Source organism: Leiobunum rupestre, chromosome 8, assembly GCF_980474605.1.
Source record: "Leiobunum rupestre chromosome 8, qqLeiRupe1.1.hap1, whole genome shotgun sequence".
Lineage (NCBI taxonomy): Eukaryota > Metazoa > Arthropoda > Arachnida > Opiliones > Sclerosomatidae > Leiobunum > Leiobunum rupestre.
Window position 1 is genome coordinate 47,112,145 of NC_143391.1, and position 23,621 is coordinate 47,135,765.

A 23,621-nucleotide genomic window follows, 5' to 3' on the forward strand; every position below is an offset into this window, starting at 1 on the left:
CAGCGTTTATTATCGTCTTTCCGGCATATTTTCGGTCGAGCTTTATTTATGAATATTTAGGTAAATTTTTCATAAGTCAAATTGACTAGTGGACCCCAGATTTCGATTAATTTTTGTAGTCTGAGCATTTATTTTATTAGTCAAATGCCTTGACTAGTGCCTTATGTCCAACCCTGGTCGTAGTACGGTAGTCGTAAAGAAAAAGATTTCTGCTACTAAAATAGTCTGCTACTCATTACTGAATTAGGAATTAGGATCCTCGGAATGAACACGTTAAAAGCCAGGATCAAGTTTAAAGTGAAGGTACATAAGAATTAAAACACTTAATTTATTTCTTAACCCTAAATTTAATGCTTAACATTAATAACCATTTTTTCAGAGCTGACAGTCCGTTCTAAAGGGGGTCCTCAGTGACATTAAGATTTAACATATCATTATTAAATAAATCACTACAGAGTACCTTTTTTACTGGGTATTTACTGGTCTTAGTTTTGGTACCTGTTGGTAAACTCCTTAAATCAATATTATTGTAGATATTAAAGAAAATAGTTTTTAGTGCCATTTAGAAATGATGGGGATTTTGGTATGTTATTTTAAGGCTGAATTAAAAAGTGCATACTAAAGTTTCTTTCAATTTTTGACAAAGGTTACTAAGCTAAGTATTTTTATCTGAGTACTGCACTATTGAGTTTCGTTTGTTGCTTATTTCTTTTAGGCAAGGTCATAAATTGTGGCACACATTTGCTTTATATAAATTTAACAATTATACACCACTAATCGTTGGCTGAAAGCAAAACCCACGTAACATTAATTACTTGGTTTTGGCTTTAAAGAGTAATTTGAATTTAGGAAGGAAAAGTAATATTTATATTGAAAACCACAACATTCTAACTTAAATATTTGCAAAGATATAAACTTTTTAGAAAACACTTAAGTTCAATATGTTTGGCCTTTTCAAAGCACAACCAAATAACTCTGTGTTGACTGCTTCGTAGCAGCCTGTGTTTAGAACGCGTTCATTTCAAAATGGATGATCATTTGTTTTATTGTATTAGAGTTGGTCGGTTATGGGTAGAGGATACTTTCTACGATGAACTGGGTAATAATTTATGTTAATTTGTTAATGTAAAGTGAAATTGTCTTTTCTGACGTCTAAATTTAATATATTTAGGGCTGGAGTCTGAAAATGAAGGTGAATGCAGTAGTAATGTACAAGATATATAATAGTTATATAATTTTAAACATTAATTTTTTTATAAATGTTTCTATTATTGAGAATATAGACCTAGAAGACTTTAATTTATCAGATAGTATTTTATATGATAATGAAGCTGTTGATGCAAGTCTTAATGTCAGTGGATTAAATGAAAGCTTTCCAGTTTCTATTGACTATGTGGAAATTGAAATAGAAAATGAAACAACGAATAGATTTTCACGTAAGAGAAAAAGAAACACAGATAAAAATTTGAGATATCAAAGAGTGAAGAAAAACCTTGAATGGTAACTGCAGTGTGTTAGCAACCTGAAAAATATCATCTTCAATGTACTTATAAAGTAAATGCTATTGATAAAAAAAACTTAACAAAGAATATATGACTTTATTAGCTTATCAGTACACCGAACTCCTATAAAGTCTGCATCAGTTTTAAATTCTCAACAAAATAAGGAAATATAGTATTAAATATACTATTTTAAGATCAACAATGAGGTTCACCAAGTGTGCAAGCCATTTTTTCTAAAAACATTGGATATTTGTGATTCAGTCATACGGAATACCTGCAATGTCGGTCTTGAGCCAGGAGTAACCAAAACTAGGCCAAAACAACCTACAAGAAATAAAACTTCAAATGAACAGGAAGAGCTTGTCTAAATTCACATAAATTTATATCCTGCAATGGAAAGTTACTTCTGTAGCAAAACATTGACAAAAGAATACCTAGTCATGAAAAACACGATGCAGCTAATAAGGTAAAGGAGCCAATTTATAGGAAGATATCAGAAATACATGAACCAAAATTATCAATGACCTCCTTTTTACTGGGGGGCATTTTCCCATAGTACAAGGAGAGGGAGGAAATAAAAACCGAACGGATTTTCAGCCCGCCCGCGGGAGAGGAAAAATTCTAGTGCATCACGGGTAGATTACTTCGACATCTAGTGAGAGGAAAGATCAATAGCCAGGTGGCGTACTCAAGTAGCCTTGGTGAAATCGGGAGAAGCTGAATTTCGAGGGTGGTTTTCTCCTCCTTACTAAAGAGAGGGGGGAATGGGAACTTGCCTCCCGTGTTAGAGGAATAGGACGTTGGTAATTTCGGTTCATGTATTTCTGAAGATATTTAATGAACAATTTAACATATCATTTTGATTTTGATCATCCACTGTAAGATAGTGTGGTTGTTGACTCGTTGTACTTAGTACATTTTGAAGAAGAAAAGTAACACATTGACTAATGAAGATGAAGTTGATTTTATAGAACATATCAAAAGGAAAGACCAAGCTTGCCAAGAAAAAGTGGCGAAAAAAGACGCTTGTAGCATCATTTGATTTGGAGCAAGTGCTCATGCGTCCAAATAGCTTTCTGTTGGAAATTCCTACTTCTTGAGAAAATTAAGTGTTTGCAATTTAACTATTTTTTCAATGAAAGACAAGCAAGGTTTTTCATATTTATTGCCAGAAAATGAAGGCGGAAGGGGATTTAATGACATTGCATCAGTAATGTACTATTACTTATTAGACATTGACAAAACCAACAAACCTGAGACCCTAGTGGCCAAAATAGAAATAAAATCTTTGCTGGAATGATTATCAACTTTCTGCTACAATCTGCAGTAGTCAATGAGGCTCATCAAAAATTCTCTGAGTCAGGCCTAGTTTTATGAAATGTGATTCAATGCATTTGTGCAAAGAACTTAAAATAAAGAAATTAGAAATTCACATTCCATCCGATTACAAAGTAAAAATGCTTGGCCACCAAGATTTTTTCACTTTCAAGAAAAAGTTCGTAAGGATTTCAATTCAAATGCATTTCAAGGTATAGGAAATGTTAAATGTATTGTATACTAGAAGGTTTCTGGTAAAATTGAAGTTAGCATGAAAAATGAGAGAAGTGACGCTATAGAAACAATGATGGTGTTCTTTCTCAAAAGTGGTATTTCTTAAGACAGTTGCATCTTCCAACATCGAAACTCCATACAAGAGCCGATTAAAGTTGAATGTGCCAAGAAAACTGATCTAGTTGTATTGTGTCAGTATATCAAAAATAATGTTTATCACAATTTATGTTAAGTAATATCATCTGAAGAGAAGTTACCCACAGAGTAACTTTAAAAATTTAATCATGATTATTAGGACACCTAGTAGCAAAGTGATTTGCCCCTCGGGTATTACTTAAAGCGACATGTTTTTTTTTGTATTTATTTAATGCATTTAATAATAATAATAATAATATGGTCTTTATTAAGGGATATCCCCTTCAGCAAAGATGATTTTCAAGGGGGTCCCGTTAAAATATACAAAGCCTGTAGGTAACAAGGCAAATAATTAAAACAATAAATTAGTTAAGTCCTTTAAAAATTAAATTAATTAGTTAACACCGTTTTCGTGGATGGCATTCTTGAATTCACGAGTATTAGTAATAGTGCGTATAGAAAAGGGAAGATTGTTCCACAGTTTTATGCCTCTGCATTTGATCGATAGTGTACGTAGGTTAGTCTTTAGACTTTCAACATGGAAGGTGTTCTGACATCCTCTTTTGTAGTGGGTATGAAGTGAAGCAGGTATTCGAAAGAGTTCGGTAATATAGTCAGGAGTTAGAGCAATTGTAACGAGGTGCATAAAGATTGCCATGTGGTTGTCTCGTCGCAGCTTGAGAGGGAGAACTGATATACTGTTACGAGCAGTGGTAGCAGAGGAACGCCTTGGTTGACTAAGAATGGACTTACAGATAGCATTTTGTTGAGTTTGAAGTTTGTCAAGTTTTGTAGCAGTTGCCGCACCGTAGAGAATATGATGACTTAGGCCTAAGGTGGTGCCTTGGGTATTAGCCTAGCTGATTATTATTATTATTTTAATTATTGAGTTGTAAAGCATCGTGAGTGTAAGAGTATCAAGATTTGGTCGAAGAGATCTGATGATCCAGGATCGTTTATTAACTTTTTCATACGTATTGATGATGTGCTGACCCCATGTCAGATTTTCATCAAGTTCCAGTCCAAGATATTTAAATGATTTCACACGCTGAATTTTTGAGTTAGGAAGAGTGTCATAATTTTCTAAGCCTTTGGTTGTTTTTTTGTGAAATAGCATGAAAAAAGTTTTTGAATGATTTAAGACCTGCTTCCGCTGGAGTAGATAGTTTTGCAGGTTGAGGGTATTTTCGTCAAGAATAGAGATAAGATCCTGTGGGTTGGGGCTGGAGGAGAGCATTGCCTGGTCATCAGCATATAACATGAGGAGACCCTCCTCGGTGATTGCAAGATGGGCTTCATTGATAGAAATTGAAAAAATTAGGGGGCCCAGGATACTTCCCTGAGGTACTCTATACCTGGTAGGTAGGCTTGTAGATGAGTGGTTGCCGATATCAACTTTTTGCGTTCTGCCTCTGAGATACGTATTGAACCACGAGAGAGCGTCATCAGAGAAGTCCAATAGTTAAAGGTATTTTAATAGGATTGAATGATCGACAGTGTCGAACGCTTTCCGGAGGTCTATGAATACCACACCAACTATGTGTCCGTAGGATAGCCTAGAGATTATGGTTTCTAGTAGAAAGGCGGCACAAGTGATTGTGGAGTGGCCAGGTCGAAAGCCGGATTGGTATTTGTACAGGTATTTGTTTGTAGTTAGGTACGGTATTAGCTGGTCATGCACAGCCCATTCCAGGGTCTTAGAAGCACAATTTGGGATTGTAATTGGTCGGTAGTTGTCTGGATTAGTGGGGTCCCCGCTCTTGTAGATAGGGATAACACGTCCACATTTCCATTCTTCAGGGTAAGTAGAAGTAGAGAAAGAGTGATTTATAATGGTTTGTAAGTATGGTGCAAGGACAGGGCCGTTTGCCTTTAGGATTTTAGGTGGAATCAGGTCAGGGCCAGGGGCCTTCTTTGAGTAAATACGTTTTAATAGCTTTACCATTGAAGGCAGGTCTATTTCAGAAAAAGAGAATCTTTCTGTCAAGAGATTACGCTTAGTAGTCGATCTGATAGAGACGCGATTAAAATTAGCTGGTAGATGTTCATTTAGACATTTTTCAGCAGCTTCAGTAAAATGGGTGTTAAAGGCATTGGCAATATTCACGGCGTCATGATAAGAGGTTCCATTATGATCAGTGATTACAGTAGGGAGGGTATTTGGTTTGTTTTTAACATACTGTCGCAAACAATTCCAGGTTCCAGAGATATTACCTTAATTTTCCGTGAGTTTTTTCTTAAAGAAAGACTTCTTTGAGTTACGTAAGTGTGTAGTCACTGCATTTCGAAGGTTTTTGTACATTTGAATATAAGTGTTGTCGCTATTTTGTTTAATCCTATGACTGTGATGGTTACGTAGGTACATAAGTTGTTTGGCTGTGTCATCAATCCATGGAGGAAGTCCTATATGTATGCGGATAGATCTAATAGGTGCATGTTTATCAAGAGTGTTGCTAATAGCCGCTTGAAAGTTCCAGCATAGGGATTTCGAGTTGTTAATTGCCCTGAGATTTTGTTGTAGAGTAGTAACAAAATTAGTAGGTTCAATGGAAGAGAGATGGCGAGTCTTGATGAAAGTAATTGGCTGTTTATACAAGTGTATATTTTCCTGACACAGTAGATAAGGTGATGATCAGAAACTCCGTGGGCAATGACACCACTATCGATAATTCGTAGGGGGTGACTGACATAGATGTGGTCAATCAAAGTACCAGAGGATGGCCGAGTAATATCCACAATTAATTGCTTTAGAGTAGTCATGGTAGAGCAGAGGGCTTTGGTATTACTTGTTTTGCGATGTGCAAGGAGATTACAATTAAAGTCTCCCATAATTATAATTTCATTATTTACGGAGTCAGTAATTGAAGTAAGGTGCAAGTTCAGTTCTTGAAAGGATAGAATGTTGAGATCTGGAGGACAATAACAGACGCCAATGAGAATAGGGCTTGCTTTAGGATTGAGTAAGTTGGCACCAGAGCACTTCAATATGCGAGGTGTCGGGTAGAGATGTAATCAGTGTTGAGCTCCAGGGCTGTAGGTTTAAGAGTTGTTTTACATAAATGCAGAGGCCACCCCAGCGATTTCTTTGTCGATCCTTACGAAGAAGGGAATATCCGCTAATTTCAAGAATATTATTCGGGTGGGATGGGGTAAGCCAAGATTCAGAGATACTCATTATGTCGAAGTCATAGTCGAATATTATACATGTTACTTCATCCAGGTGGGGTAGCAAGCTTTTTATATTAATGTGACTGATCTTTAGTCCTCGAAGTAGTTTTTTTATGGTATTAGCATTGCTTGGGTGGTCAGTTGCTTGACTCCTTATTAGGCTATTTTCTTGTATTGATTCTGGTACATTATTCACATTTTTGATGTAAGTAAATTTGTTTGATCTAGTGCGTCATACCTCATTAATATCCAAGAAAGTAGTTTTTGGTTCCTTACGGCGCTGAATTTTATATGGATGTGGCCAGTTTTCTCGATTTAGGATTTCATAATCTTGGTTAATTGACGATTCAATGATAAAAGATGCCTTCCAATTATTTTTTTGTTCTGACTTTTCCAACGTAATAAAATCGTTATCTACTTCTATATCTAATAAGTGATCCATTACCTCCTGGATTTGGGTGTTTTTGGGACAGTTTGAGGGATAATATTTGTATGTGGAAGCAAGAGATAACTCAAGCCCTTCCTTAGCATGGTTTGAGCCCCAAGTTTTTTTATTTTTGCTACGGTCGGTTTGAAGAATATGGCATGATATGCCAATAGGCCAAATTGCCTGAGTAAGTACAGTATCAATATCTGTTGGGGTGTTGATAATATAACATTTACTATGGGCTTCTGGGTTTTTTGATTGGCTGGTTGGTCTGATGGCATGTACCTCAACTCCCTGCGACTGAATGTATTCTGCCATAGAATCTTCATTTGATTTAGCTGAGCAGTTACCAATGAAAAAATCTAGTCCGTCTTGTTGGATTGTTAATTTGGCCCTGGTTTCGACCAACTACCCTGTTGGACTTCAGGTTTGCAGGACTCGATTCCTTAGAATATAATGCCAGTCTACCCCTCTGTGGTTTCTTATATGCATTTTGGAATCCTGGTTTCCCTTTTCTTGCGGTATTTAGGGGATTTCCTGAGGTCTTTGTAGGTTCCTGGAGTAATGGAGTTTGTAGTTGTATGTCCGGCTGCATGTTGCTATTGTTGGTCACCTTACGGTTAGTACTACTGGTTGTACTTTTAGTGCTCTCCAGATGGCCTTTTGATTTAGTACTTGTGTTTGTATTTACATTTATGATACTATCAACTTTATGCTCCAGTATGTTTAAGCTATTTGTGTGAGCAAGATTTATATTTCCAAGTTTTTCTTCTAGTATTTCCTCGGTTGTTGTTTTACCTATTTCAATATCTTTCATTATCGTTTTCAACTGGGCCTTATAATCCAACTTCATCGAGGCTATTTGTCTTTTAATTTCAGTCAATTCATTTTTAACTGATTTCATATGATTTGGGCCTTTGCAAAGGCAAGGGTTAACTAGGCGTTCTCTACAAATTTCACAACAGTAGAAACGATTTGATTGATTTATGGAAACTTTTACGCAGGTAATATGAAAATGGTTTAAACATATATCACAGATAATCATGTTATCATTTCCTTGCCTTTGAAGTGTGCAGTCCGGTAAACAAAGCAACACATTCACTTTTCCACTTGTCTCTTCATCCATGATTTTGGTAGTATAATAAGACGTTTGCAAATCTAAGCTCACGGCTTAAATTGTCAATAAAATTGAATCATTCTGATAAAATTCAGAAATCATAAAGTAAAATTTCAAAACTAGTTAGGCCTAGGTTAAAAAGCAGGAGCTAAAAATACATGCGTCTGTACTCCAGCAGGTTTGCCAATGTAAATAAACATATTTAATATATAATCAGTTTTTAATATAATTCCACCAATTTTTTTTTACCCCTAACATGAAAAAGTGTAGCATAATATTTTAATACGGCAAATACAAGTAACCTGACTGACATGGACAATGCTTTTAAAATTTTGGGACAAGAAACAAGTAACTCAAGAATTAAATAAACCATGGATTCTTCAGTTTCTTTAAATGAAATTATGTAATTTTGTGGCTATTGTTTATCAATAAAAACAACTTACAAAAGCTTGTAATTTCACAATAACAACTAAATATTTAAATCGCTATTTCTCAAAATAGCCTTAAAAAAATTACGTATATTTTGCTTTCAGCATGTACACATGGATAAGTCATGTCCTTTAAATCTTTCATTAGTCAACCAATGACTTAATCATACAGTGCAGTGTTGAAACATGGTTGAAAAATACACGATAAACAATAAATTCAATTTTTTAAAATGATTCATTTATTGACTGAAGAAAACAATATTTTCAGAAATGAATGCTGTGATATCTCTAAGCCATTTTTGTGAACTTCATGGCCCAAGTGTTTTATTTTGTACCCAAGCATTTCACGAACATTACCCGGTTGTTGGCTTGTCAACTGTATCTCCAAAATTATCAGATCAAGAAAAGTTAATATCATCTGGTAAAAACAAGAGATCGTATTATGGTCCACCAGAGCTGTTATTTTCCATGCAAACATCTAATGATTTGCATTCCATCTCCGATAAAGGTCTAGAAATATGTGAGGTATGTATGAAAATATAGTTCCCAGTTTTAAGTAAAGTATTTACATTAAAAATGTACTTAAATTTTAACATACCCTAAATAACAGAGTAGACATAAATAAATATAAGAAGTTTGAGTCTGGAATTTAAATAATTTCACAAAAATCAGGTAACAAGAAAATCAAGAACTAAATTATGCCTGAAATTTAAATTAATTACATTTTAGGTTCTAGTATGAAATTATTATAATATTTCAGCTGAGCTGTTGATTAAAAGTTTGGCCTAGTTGCTAAAAACTTGTTAGGCATTTTAAATTTTGCCAGGGTTGCTGAGTGCTGAATTAGCGTGTTATAGTGATGTCGGCAGCCTAAGCTGTAATCAAATATATGTATATCTGATACTAATTAGCGCCCTTAAAAAAGTAGTCATTTTTTTGCTTGTATATTTTATATATGTTCATGCCATTGGACCTGTGTATTAACCTGGCAATTTTGAATAGCTGGAACTATTCCATTGAGAAATAGGAAAATACTTTTATTTCTTACATTTTCATTTTTCAAAAAGCCTAAGGAGGCTAAGGTTCTGTAAGAACTGCAATTTTGTATCCTAATAAATATTTTTATTTTTTGAGTTTCTTAATCATTTTGTTAGAATATTGTCTAAAAAGAAAAAAGAAAACTTTTTTTAGGGTATAAACTCTTAAGAATTTAAAACTTGTTAAGGACTCTTAAAACTTGTAAGATCACAAACTGAAACTCAGTTGCAAAATTCTTTGAAACTCAAAATCAACTTGGACAAGTTGATGTCATTGAATTTTTACTTAAATGCAAATTATTTTAATTAATTTTCATATTATTTTGTTTTGGTCTTCGGTAAATTTTCGTCATTGGTGGTTTTCAGAATACAGAATTTCGAGCACATGTTCATCTGGGGATTAAAGCCATGTAATAATGATTAATATACAATCTAATTTTTTTAGGGATGCAGTTCAATGCCACATAATGTGAAACGCTTTTTGTGTAATGACCATGAAGCTAAAGTCAGTTATATAAGCAGTCAAAATCCAATGCATCCCGAATTGTTCAGTTTAGTTCGTCAAGCCTGTGTACGGAGTCTAAGCTGCGAGGTTTGTTATATTAGCCAATTAAAAAAATTAAAAAAACAGGCTTTATTTTCATAATATTTTCGTGGTAGTTTATCCAATGTTGAAATAGACTTATAACTATTTTTCTATGTAGATTACCTAAAAATAGTTTAAAAAATTTAAGATGAGTAGTTGGAGTTTTGCATCATTCTATGTAGATATACCTAGTTTATGCATTTATGATGTCTGGAAGTTATACTTTGTACACATGCAGTGGTTCTGCTAGAATTTCTTTACACGCTGTTCATTAAAAACAAAAATGCGTTGTCATAATGAAGTATCAGATTTTTGATTTTTTTACAAAGTTCCTTTTAATTTTAACAAAATATATTAATAATTCAAGCTTGAAAAATAGTAAATATTTCATTAATTATTTTGAAATGAAAACTAAAAGATATTTATAAAACTGAAAACTGAAAAATTGTGGCACTTTTTCCACTAAAATTTCATATTTAAGGAAATTATGGGCCCACATTAAACAAATTTGGGGCCCCTCTGAAATATGCATGTAGGCTGTAGCCTACTTAGCCGCTGTTGGAATGTCTAAGGAAGACTGTAATGCCCGAATGATTCCATTAAAAAGTGAGTGATTTTTGCTTGCATTGTGGTATAGTGCCAATTTGACACTAAGCCTTGTCTGGAATAAAAACAGCAATGTTGGTGCCGGGAGTAGACTACTGTACATTATATTTCCGGGCAACAAAACAATTTTAGGTGCCTTCTGTAAAATTTGTAGAAATCTAAAAATGAGTCCACTTTTGAGAAAAATATTGGCCTACGCATCCTAAAATCCTGATGTCAATACTTCCAAATACCTAAAGAATAGTACATAAATATGAGGTTCTTATAGACCAAACCTGCCTTCGCGTATGTATAAGCCGCACAACACATGGTACACCATTTTTTATTCATCACACACCCTGTAAAAGTGGCTCATAAAATCAAAGGCTGATGTAATCCCCTAATGTAGCTTTACAAAATGTATGAAAAAGGTAATAGTCAAGTTTCTTGTTACAAGGTATGTCCAGGACGAGAAGGTCCAATTTATTTTGGTGATAATGAAAGAGGACATGTCCTCAGCTATACATTCTTCATGAAAGACAGCCATGCGAGAGGATTTCAGCGCTGGTATTCTATCATTATTGTAATGATGGACAAAATATTTCTTTTAAATTCCTGGACGTTTCTTTTAAAACACATTCAGAAACTTGTAACAGAGCTTCAAGCAAAAGCATCTAAAGTAAATTATCATTTTCAATGATCCATTATATTGAATAAATTGACTTAACAACAGTTACCTGATCCTCGTATAGGTATATGATGGAGAGCAATCAGAGTGCTCACACAGAATGTTGCGTTTAAATTCTGTGACTAGAATGACTCCAGACAATTTTCGAAGGCAGAGGGGAAATGCAAAAGCACGTTCACTAACAGAGTTGACTGGAGATTTATCCATCTTTCCATACATTCACCTTTGGTTTACATGGATACTGAGAGCTGGGGGATGTAGAATAAGTGAACGTTTACTTGAGGGGCTTCCTAGTGAAGATACTGTTGTTGATCTGGAGGCTCAAGAAGGTATACCTATTTATATTTTACAAAAATCTTGATCATGTAACTAATATTATTTAATTAATAATTATTTATATATTTGCCATATCTATGGGTCTATTTTAGGAATGCTCCGATATATCGGCCTATTTTTCTAAAATTGGTATCAGCCAATATTGGCTTAAGCGAAGCCGATGTTAAGCGAAGCCGATATTGGCCAGCAATACTGGTATTAGAAAAATATTTTCAGAAAAAACTTTTAAAAATAAGAAAATTCTCGATTAACTAACTAATTATAATATTTAATTTGATTGGCCGCTCCATGTATGCCAGACTTCAGAAGCTAGATCATAGGTACCTTTTTTCTTTAGACAAGGGTTACGAGTGTATACAAATAAAAAACAATATTCGATTTGTGATAGAAAATATGTATCACATAAAATGAAAAGAAATTTTCGGATATGCTCTGGCAAACTTATTTTAATGAAAAATTAGAATAAAATGGTACAATAGTGTACCGAACCGTCTTTTACAAAAATTTATCATATACACTGCTGTTTTGATAGATAACTTCAATGTTAATATCGGTTGATATATCCTAAGATATTACAATATATATCAGCCACGAATTGCTGATATATTCAATGTACTGATATCAGTGCATCCCTAGTCTATTTGTGATAGAGATGTAGTCTACGATGCATTTTAAATGTGATAGACCCACTATATGGCTATAACATTATTTTAAAATTTGATAATTTTTATATGTGAAAAACACCTGTTTGTTTATTCCCAAAATACCTATTATTAAAATCATTATTTATTATATATGCTGGTTGTGAAATTATGTTTAAAAACACGTATATAGCTAATATCCAATATAGCTTTGTGACCTGATATAACAAATTTACTTAAGCATACTTATATCTTTATCTGCTTCAGCTGATAACATCTTTTACTGGCATACATTTATATGTTGGACCTATTCCTTAAGCTGACAAGGGTTATACCAGGAAACTATAGAGGTACACACTTTGAATGTCTAAGGTTCCATTGGGATGGTGATACGAAAGCGCTTCGAGAAAAAGGCGGGGCTTAACTACGTCAAGTGTAAGAGGTAACACGGCATTTCAAATTCATTGGCTCCAGGTTTGACGCGAAAAGAATGCGTCATGGTAACAAATAGGCAATCTTCCCGCGAAAAAGGCTTATAAAACAATGAATTTAAAAACCTCAATTTGTTATCGTACTTAATATTTTGAAAGAAGTGTAGTGATACCTTATTTCAAGTATTTGTATGGTTATAAAAGAGATAATCAGGTAAGCTAATAATATAATAACAATGACTAGGCTTAATGACGAGTTTTCATTGAATTAGGGTAGCGAGGTGCGAGAGTTTTTCTCATCAGTTTTCCCGCTTTAAGACCGCCCGTTTCTATGAGCTTCATCACGGCCGTAAAAATCTTCCTAGACATTCCAAGTGTATACCTATATAGTTTCCTGGTTATGCTCATCGATTTTGTTCTAACTCATGTAACTTGAAATTTCTTAAAGGGGAAAGTTTCAATGGACAATTAATGTTTTTGACATTTAAAATTTTTAATTTTCTCTGTGATTTAATCTTTGTTAATCTGGCTTGCTTTTTCCTGTTTGTACCTCGTGAATAGCAGATCCGAAGAATGATAATTTTTTCAGCCATATTTCCAAAATTTTATAAAATCAAATGATGAATATTTGGGTGAATTCAATTAATATCTATTAAATGCTAGGAAAATTTAGTTAACTGTGATAAATTCTAATGAATATTGAAATAATTTGAGTAAATTTTAAGCAATTGGGGCAAAGAAATTTCTAAATGCAAATAAATTTGGGTACTATCAAGTATAGATTAGAGCAGCGGTTCCCAAAAGGTGTTCCGCGGAACGCTGGGGTTCCGTAAAAGGGTCACAGGGGTTCCGAGAATTCGCAGCGGGGCCATCTTTGTTTGTGTCAAGAGTTAAAGATGAGTAAAAAAAATGAGTTGGGGCTCCGCCAGAATTAGGTGGATAATTTAGGGTTCCATAGCAAAATAAAATTGGGAACCGCTGGATTAGAGCACTCTGTAGCCATGTCCCTTATTTTGAGAGCAAATCTATAGTTAAAGAATGTAATTTCCCACTTTTTGGTGCTATGTAGTAAACTGGCTATATTTTTGTCTTTATTATTGCATTTTATCTGTAAAATTATGCTACCTACAATACTTATTTTTATATTTAGAAACTGAAGAAGGTTTCATAAAAGTTCACACCAAAACGGTTCTCAATGAATTTAAAGCGACTATTAGCGAAACTGGCAATAATAACACTACAACAAAGGATGCTATGCTGTCTTCAAACATTTGTGCTGCATCTGCTTTACTAAGTGATCTCTTGGAGCAAACATCTATAGGACAACAGTTCAAAGAATCAACTGTTTCATCTTTACGAGAATTATATAATGTAAGCTTCTACACAAATTTCTACAGAAACTTTTGAATATTAGGCATTAATTATTCTCTTAAGGGAATTTAGTGAAGTACAAAGTGAGTTAAGGATAATTTCCAAGAGGATGTCAGATTGTGTGTCAAATTGTTTAAGCAGACTGATTTATATAGCATACTATGGCTGTGTTAATCACTAAAATCTTATAATAATACGATACTTATCAAGATGTAAATAGTTGTTGTATGCCAAAACGCTCAAAACCCATTTAAAATTAGTCAATCAAAATGGCCGCAAGCAGAAATCTTCAACATGCTTGTTAAACCATCATACGTTTAGTAAATGTATCAGAAAAACCTGCTTGTCAAACATTTTAATTTGATACCCTTCCAATACCTATTGTGATTTCACAACCGGAAGATGCAAAACTCATTCAACAACTGTTACTGTTTTTCTGATACATAATCAGGAGTGAATCAGAAGGTAGTTGAACGCAGCCTATAGTACAGACCAATCAGACATTTTTTGTTTCCTTGTATACTGGTTGCCCTACTGGCTACTGAGCAAATAAAAGTTTAACATCAAACATCTCAAATATACTGAAATTCTACCAATAGTTGTGGTGTAGTTAGTGTAAAACTGGAAACTGAAAAATTTGTAAAAGCATAAATAGTGCAAACTTTCCATCCTGGTCTAAGTGATTAATTTTTGTATTGTTATTATTTCTAGGTGATTGGTAAAGAAATGTTTCTAGTCTTGTGTTACCACACCGTAATTGGAAATCAAATTATCTTGAAAGGAAGTTCAAGTAATCTCATAAAATCAATTATTGATTGCCTTCAGGTGCCAGAGATAGTAACTTTTTCTGAATAAACAGTTCCATAATTTAAAAATGTGCTCAACAGGTTGTTTTACCTCGAGGCTGTTGTCATCCTGTCTATTATTCTAGCCAATATGTAGACTCTTGGAAGTGTAATTTTCTGGGAGTGCAGAAAGATGTTCCTATTCCAGAACATGTGCTTTCATCTGATTTACATCTTTGTATAGATGTAAAAGACTCGGTGGTGAATCAGGATAAAAGTTTGTCATGGACATTAACACTTCATCACTGTACGTCATTACCAGAAAAATGTAGGTCTAATTGCCATGGTTGCCCTTGGTAAACCCACAGTATAAATATTATTATATAAGAGAGAACGATGTTCATGGACCAACTGTCAGTTGTTGTTAGAGGTAGTTTAGAGAGTTAGCTATATTAGTTGGGGATTGGTTAACTCCCCATCAGCGTTGGTTAAGATCTAGCAGCTATCTAGGTGGCTGCTCAAACTACATTGCATCTCCTTTAATTTCTAATTACTTAACAATTAGATGGATAGTAAACAGATTAGTTTATGTTTTAATACAATGGTTAATTAGCCCCAAAAGAAACATAACCACTTATGTTAATAGTAAGGGATGTTATCAGTGGGATGCGCTACACAGTTTAAAATGTATTTGAAAATGAGCTGAAGAGGATATTCCTGTGCTACAGCACGCAAATCGTGATTTATATTAGTTCTTACGTTAATAGTAAAATTATGGTCCCAAAAATTGTGACCTGTATTATTATTATTATTAGGAGTTGGGTGGTTGGATGAAGCCCAACCTAGCACTTCGACCAGAGGTTCATTGTGCAGCCCCAGCCTTTTAGACATGAAAAATCCCAGTCTCTTAAACGAAGCACAAGATTTGCTTAACCGAGATATTGGAAAGATCGCTAATTTCCAGCCTGTAAAAATAGGACACAAAGGACATTATAGGAAGTTTCCTCCTCTGCAAGGCATGCCACGCACATAAAACTCTCACTGATTCAGATGTCTATTTAGCTGGCAGTGACCTAAAAGTAGGCCCGTAACCACCCTGATACTACTCTTAGAGAGCGATTGCAACTCAGTTGCTCTTTCCTTTTTAAGGGATAAAATCCTTAGCCTGCCTCTGACCATCTGTCTCAAGCCAAAGCTTGACCTGTCTCTTAGCCATAGTTCCACACACATGGCTGCGAACCAAGCCATTGGGTATTGGAATAGTAAGAACCTATAGCCTCCGCACCCTCCTTGTAAAGGGTGTCGGCCCTTTCATTACTATGATGCCCCCTATGACCAGACACCCAATAGAGTTGAACCCTGTTATGGTTGCCCAGTTATGAAAGGAGATCCAGACAGCTAAGAACGAGCTTAGAAGTGGTACTAAACAGATTAATAGCCTTAAGGGCAGCTGTCTGAGAAAATCTGAACTGTCTTGCCGCAATACTTCTTCTTAAGACAGAAGTCTACGTATAAGCAAATTGCAGAAATCTGTCTGAAAAACCGTAGCAGAAACTCCTATGCTTTAAAAAAAAACTTCTAAGTCTGACAGGTAAACCCTGTAATTTAGGGGCACATTTGGGCCACCCTTATGCACCTTCTATCAAAACATTTGGTAAATGTGTCTTCCACATAGATTTAATTTTCAATTTTACTCTATTTTTCTCATTTCCCAATTTTCTACCCACACACTTGTCACATTCGGATGTGTCTGCCTATAGGTTTATTTAGGATGTTTATCTTTGACTGACCCATGTTTGACTTTTTACCTTCGTAAAAATATAATTTTTTGTTTGATATATTGATGAGAGGTCTAAATCAGATTTGGAGAGTTAGATATAACTGCAGAAAACATCAGTCATTTAATCAGATCTGTCCAAATATCTTCAAAACCAACTAACAACTGAGTTTTTTTTAAAAGGTTCAAACATTTTTTTTCTTCCCCTCGTAAAACTGCATTGATTACGATGATCAGCATATGCTTTCCCGGCCTCCGCATGTTGGAAGATTATATCTGACAGAGTACCCGTTGTAAAAATTGTGAGCAGTTTCAATACATTTTAGAACTGAGCTATTCTATATGGATTTTACCTACCCATATTTTGACAAAAATCCTTATTTGTCAATTTATTTTTACTTTTTTTGGTTCTGTAACATATAGAACATGTATCAATCTTAAATTCCATTAACTTAAGAATCATGGTCCCTAGAGATATAAAAACTATGAATTGGTGATTCATGATTTAAAACAGTCCAAAAACAGTTTATTAAATATGGCAGCCATTAGAGAATAAAATTGGGAAAAGTAAATGGGCATGTTTAAGCGTCTATAAATGTAATAAAATTTTATATTTTAAGCCAGACAAGTTTAACGTATCACAATTAAAAATATTGGATTACAGACCAGCTGGTCTCATTTCCTTGTATGACACTGATTTATCTACCAAAAGCGAGAAATTCCCATTCAGTTTGGCCAGAATTTGGCCAGCTAATTGTTGAACAAAACCAATCATAATTTGTCATTCAAGTCAGCTGTAAGGCTGCTTTACTCCCTTCGCTTCAAAAATGTTTTGTGCTACCACATACCTCTCTTAGATTAAATGAAAATGTCCATAATTTTGGTAATTCATATCTTTTGAAAATTATCTTTTTAATCAAATCGAAAAATTGCTTAATTTAATTACTAGAAATTTTAGGTGGATAATGCAAGTGACCTTGCACAGGGGCACGAAAAGTGTAGAATAAAATGTGGCTGGGAGGGGAGCGATTAATAATCAGCACCACCCTAGGCCCAAGCCGCCCAAGTAATCGAGCGACTTTTAATGCAATTAATTCAGGTGGTTGGAAAATCCAAAGTTAAATATCTTCATCCCTTTCAAGGAGAAGGTGCAATGTAAAAAATTATAGAAAATATTTTGGGATCAGTTAGTAACAGTTATATCTATCGTTAGAGATCGAAAAAAACTTAAGATGCACATGCATACCGGGAATTAATTATCCTCATTCTAAATTATTTTGTTTCTCTAGTACCTCAAGTTTTGTGTGACATAGAAAGGCTAGTTCACGATGAAGTTTGTACTGAACGTTCTATGGAGTCATGTATTACTACTCTAAAGGAAGTCTGGATGAAGTAAGTTTGTAACCGGTATCCAATTCTAATTACAGATAATTAATCGAATTATACGATACAAACTGTTACATTTAATTTTGTTCGGCCCTTATTAATACTTAGGCTTAACGTAATTCAGAAACAATGGAATTAATGAAGGAATTATCTTTATTGGGTCTTAATCTTTTAGACAAAAATTAAACTTACGATATAATCCAGTCCTTTCACGTTTAATTGTGTATAAAAGGGGACTTGACTCTCATGCACTCTTACTGAGTGTAATTCATAACCTAAAACAAATAACCTACACGCCGCTTGCTGCATGGGTATTTATATTTGACACAAAAAAGGTTTTATGACGTAGGCTACCCTTACCAAAAAATAAGTTGGATTTCAGTTTGTATTTAGTTTGTATACACATTATTAGTTGATATTGAGTTGGTATTAAGTAGGCTCAATATGTCAGCATATTTCAAGTTACTATTAAAGGGGTAATAAGTTGTTATTCAGTTGGTAGGAAAATACTGCTTTTGCTAAGTTTGTAATTAGTTGGTTTTTAGTAGTCAGGAAATTACATAATATTTTTAAGTTGCTTTTAAGTAGTTAAATGTAAATGTTGATTCTGGTTTAGTTGGAAATAAGTTGATTAATAAAGAGAATTTAAGTAATTTTTAAGTAGTCATTTGTTCCAAATACATACTGAAAACCAAGTTGAAATACAAGTTGTCCTAAGTGGTTTTTAGCCAACTTATTTTTTGGTAAGGGGCTCTTTAGTCGAAAACAAATATGAAGGAGTCCACAACGGAGCGGGTGACATCTGGTAGATGTCGACCGACCCGTTGCAAGTTATTGTACCATTAACAATAATAAAATGTCTCAATGACTTTTTAAGCTAGCACAAGGAGTTTTGTCAGTCAAAAATATTCTTAAATATTTATGTATTTATGGTGGTGAATATCAACACACCAACACATGTCCGATGTTGAACATTTCTGTGTAAAAAATATCTTGCGGAAATGAAAATTCGCTGAGACATTAATTTTTGAAAATTATAATTTTCTAGCGTTACTTACCTGATCTCCATTGAGAAAGACCTGGTTTTCGGGCATTAGTTTTCGTTATTATTATGGGTGGATTAAAATTAATTATTAAAACGATAAACTCTGAGATCAGGGATCCATACCTCGACCATAGTAATTCTTATCCTGCTATATCAGGAGATCTCGCTGACCATTTTGCTCACCAATCTCAACCACTCCCTTTCACAATACTGCTGTTTGGGTTTTCAATCTGTCAAAAACACTTAAGTTTCACCATCATTATGGTTTAAAATACATATGGAAAGAAATTGATTTTTTTAAATTGTTTTAAATAGTTGGAAAAAAAAAAACTTGTTTGCAAAGACCATGACAAATAAATTTAAATGAAGCTGAATAATAGCTAACCTCTACATTTTATCTGTGGCCTGTCTGATAATAGAACTATGGTTCATAACGAATCAAAGGCATCGAAATGTGAAGACTTTGCGGTTGAAACGCCAGTCTTTCATTTATTAGATCATTTGAATACCTCTACATTAGTTTCAAGTATGAATCAATATTGCAAATGTTATTTAAATAAGACTTGTTAGAGGTTTGTAATCCATTTTTGAAAAAATATTTATTACTTTAAATTATCCTATCAAAGATGGTCGTTTTTTGTGTCTGTCACATCCTCGCCTTCCAGTTAATTTTAGTAGTTTCTTGAACTTTTTCATCTTTTTCATTGTGGCATAGGGGTTTCTGTAGAAGTTTTTTTATCTAATGAAACTTGTACTTTCACTTGCATATTCGCCAGTAAAAGACGCGGATCTGGTCACGAGCTGCTCGCGATTTCCCAGTGGAAGACAAAATCTCATCATGAGCACTCGAAATCGCTATTTAGTTACAACAGTTGGAATTTTTTCGTTTTCTGGCAATTTTTGTAGTTATGATTAAATAGGGTTCAAGAAGCTGTAGAAAATCACTAAAAATTTACTCCATTTTCGGCGTTCAAACTTTAACAGAAATAATCTTGACTTTACAAAAAGAACTATTTTGTTTCTGGTTGAAAAGTGATAAATTAAGTTAAATTAGATAAAGTTATGGTCTTGGCAAGCTCGTAGTGCATGACATTTGAAAACTGGCATTAAGGGCAGTTGCTTAAGGGAAATACTTTTATAACTTCCGTTCATTTAAGAAACATTTAGGTGAAAATATATCTTAGATGGAATATACCATGTGCGGAAACATTGAATGAATCTCACTACTTTGGTTCCATGTTTCATCAGATGTAAATTTGGTTAATCAATTTATTTTTGCAGCAAGGTCAAAGTTCTTTTTGCTTTCTCAAGAGCTGGACAACATCCAGTTCAAGAGACTCAGAAATTGCTTAATGTACTAGGAGCCCAAGAGCAAGACAAATTGGTAAGATAGATGTTCTTACGAACTTAAATACAAAGATATAAAACAACTAGGACATAAATGAAGAGTGAGAAATTTACTTGAAAAGTTCAATATCATTGCGTCATTTAAGGCTTACTATAAAATTATACCATCTTTGTAAGAAATTAGTAATTATAATTTTGTGGCAATAAGCATTTTAAATATTAGATTTAAACTATGTAAAAAGAAAAAAAATTATAATGTTGTAGTAGTTGTCAAAAAATCTTTGACCAGATAAATCGGGTTTTAGCATTTTTTAAGTACTATTTTTGTAAAATTGCTTAATGCCAAACTATAAATTCAACGCTGGCGTGTATTGCTCCGTTTCTAGGGATATGCAGTAAGAAAATGGGTGAGGTTAAAACTACACTATTTTCAAATTAAAATGGCTGTTCACTATCACAACCTGAGAAAAAATAGAAGACATGCATTTAGAATACCAGTAAATGAATTTCAGAAACCCATTTTTATCGCTGAAGTTCTTTGAGAATTTTAATTGGTTCTAAACATTTATCAATTTGCTTATTAATTATCATATTTCCCTTACCCAAAAATAGGTTGGATTTCAGTTTGTATTTAGTTTGTATACACATTATTAGTTGATATTGAGTTGGTATTAAGTAGGCTCAAGTTGTCAGCATATTTCAAGTTACTATTAAAGGGGTAATAAGTTGTTATTCAGTTGGTAGGAAAATACTGCTTTTGCTAAGTTTATAATTAGTTGGTTTTTAGTAGTCAGGAAATTACATAATATTTTTCAGTTGGTTTTTAGATGTTTCCCTAGTAGGATTTAAGTTGCTTTTAAGTAGTTAAATGTAAATGTTGATTCTGGTTTAGTTGGAAATAAGTTGATTAATAAAGAGGATTTAAGTTATTTTTAAGTAGGCATTTGTCCCAAATACAAACTGAAAACCAAGTTGAAATACAAGTTGTCCTAAGTGGTTTTTAGCCAACTTATTTTTTGGTAAGGGTTATGTGGTTAAAAAAAGCATAAATGTGTGTTATTTATGACCTTCATTTGAGCAGAGTTCAAACTTCTCAGTTCGATTGAGTTTAGAGCTCCTTTTCATCTAATGTGGTTTCCCCTTTCAATAAAAACTTGTAGAGGTTAACGGTAATAGTTACTGTAGGGAGCTGTTGGCTCGCGTGGCATGAAGGGCTTGCCACCACCCTCCTACGCATTGTAACCTAGGCACCTGTTTAAAGGCATTATAAGTCGCTAGATGACTTGGCGGTGGTGCTTTTGGTTTTAGCCTAGCTGATTATTATTATTACGTCAATATTGAATAGAAGTTTTTGAATTTAGGGCAATAAAATAAAATTTGTTTAACATCAAGGTATACGAGAGGTATTATTTTTTTTATCAATCTTGGTGTGAGATTATTTACTTTGGTGTACTTCGCTATTGTTTTCCACATGTGATATTCAATTTTGTTTTTGCCTTGTCTATATCAGTTATTTACTTTGTTCCTTAATAGCCGAGTCGACATAAAAAGGTTATCAAATAGGTTATGTACTCTCAGTAGTGGCGCCAGGATTTTTGGGGAGGTAGGCAGACTATTTGGAGCCCCCCCCCCCCACCACAATGTTTTCAACGTGGATTATTTTATTTCTTTTAAGCAAGTGGTGCAATTTTTGGGTAAAATGGTACGCTATGAAAAAATTAAAACTAATTATGAATTTAAACATTACTAAAAACAGTGTGTTGATCCTTTTTTTGTGTACCGATAACACAACAAATGAGTGGTTATTTACTTATTTCTACGATTGAATTCCAGTATCAATTTACATTCGTTCCTTTGGTACTTCGCTTGTACATCCCTTACATCAGAACTTACAACTTTTCAAAAATGAATGTACGTAGGTACACTAACAAGGAGACGACCCGAGGTGTTACACACCGATTTTGTTCAAACTCGGGGGATTGTTAGACCTTCATGTAACTTGAAAAATCCTAAAGGGAATTTATTCAATGGGCAATGGTTTTGCCATGGCAACGAAAAATGTTTTTGATAACATAAAATTTAAATTTTCCCATTGAAAATAACATGGGATTTTGACCGATTCCTAGGGTCCCCTGTGAAAAATTTAAAAAATTTTAAAATACCAAAATCATAAAAAATTTATAAAAATTGACGAAAAAATCAAAATTGATCACCTTTTGATCAATTTGGACCAAATGGGTGACAATGAACCGATATGGCTAAAATTGGAAAAAATGTGAGAAAAAAATAAAAAAAAAACAAACATGGAAAAAAATATTTAAAAATTGGTTAAAATAATTTTTTTCAAAATTGAAAAAAATGTATAAAATTTAAAAAAATATTGATAAAAAACAGTAGTTTCGATCGAAATTCATAGGAATTGACGGAAATTTATAAGTTGTGTAAAATCTGATTAATGTATAGATAAATTGCGATTTTTTTTTAAAAAAGTATTTATCTTGGTCAATTTGATCAATGTTAAAATTATGTATGATTCAACTCTACAAAAAACCTCAGCTTTTATAAGTTACGGAACTGTACCAAATAGCAAACCTGTCTTTATAATTTTGTCCTGAGAGTTTTATAACGCTATTATGCTTCATCCATTAGGCATTTCTCTTCTTAAACTCTGTACATCTTTTTTCCAGTTCTTAAAGTTTTGGATGACTGGTTTAAGCACCCAATACAAAATGCATGTTCTCTCATCTTCTGTGCAGCAAGGTTCCCAACACGAATCAATTTCGTAATGCTATTTCCTTTCATGTAAATGAAACAGAAAAGCTGAAATATTGAGGACACATCCGTCACTAGAATGAATCAAGGAAATGTATGTTGCGTGGGGCTCAATTCGAGATGTGAAAAGTATTATATCCTACAACAACTTGGTCCCTTTTAAAGTCTTCTAAAATCGTTTTTGTACAATTCAACTATGTGTCAAGCTTCCATATATGGCTGTTGAAGTGGTGGATCATTTAATTTTATGGAATTGTAAAATTGTAATGCTTCTTACTAATCTGTGAATTTGTATACTTAAAGTATTTAATAAAATATTTTTATAGTTATTCCTTTAAAATACAAACTTAAATAATGCTAAAAAGAAATAAAATTACATCTAAAGTAAGATATTTGATGTTGTTTAATCAAAATTTGTTTATCTGCTAAAAGCGTTGTCTATTCTTTCTCATAGGCTCCTAAAGATCTAGAGCACAAATCTTCCACCTTAGTGTAAAAAGGTTATT

General features: G+C 33.6%; 1 protein-coding gene across 2 annotated transcripts; it reads left to right on the plus strand.

Annotated features, from left to right (window-relative positions):
- Positions 1 to 243: 243 nt before the first annotated feature.
- On the plus strand, positions 244 to 23,384 carry BHD (folliculin). 2 transcript variants are annotated; one of them, XM_090155868.1, is made up of 12 exons: positions 951 to 1,099; positions 1,172 to 1,192; positions 8,597 to 8,853; positions 9,811 to 9,957; positions 10,994 to 11,215; positions 11,289 to 11,553; positions 13,783 to 14,003; positions 14,715 to 14,828; positions 14,891 to 15,116; positions 17,855 to 17,957; positions 20,278 to 20,380; positions 23,031 to 23,384. In XM_090155868.1, exons 1-12 carry the CDS (start codon positions 1,027 to 1,029, stop codon positions 23,127 to 23,129), a joined length of 1,851 nt encoding a protein of 616 aa, XP_090011994.1. In that variant the 5' UTR covers positions 951 to 1,026; the 3' UTR covers positions 23,130 to 23,384. The 2 variants fall into 2 exon arrangements, with proteins under 2 accessions (XP_090011995.1, XP_090011994.1); XM_090155869.1 differs by lacking the exons at positions 951 to 1,099; positions 1,172 to 1,192 and adding an exon at positions 244 to 303 and having other exon boundaries at positions 23,031 to 23,383.
- Positions 23,385 to 23,621: the final 237 nt, after the last annotated feature.

What these genes read in the sequence shown, in the direction of transcription:
- BHD (XM_090155868.1), top strand. Translation starts at nt 1,027, where the DNA reads ATGGATGATCATTTGTTTTATTGTATTAGAGTTGGTCGGTTATGGGTA. An exon ending in GCTGGAGTCTGAAAATGAAG is followed by an intron (nt 1,193 to 8,596) that starts GTGAATGCAGTA and finishes CAATATTTTCAG; the next exon opens with AAATGAATGCTGTGATATCT. An exon ending in CTAAAGGAAGTCTGGATGAA is followed by an intron (nt 17,958 to 20,277) that starts GTAAGTTTGTAA and finishes TTATTTTTGCAG; the next exon opens with CAAGGTCAAAGTTCTTTTTG.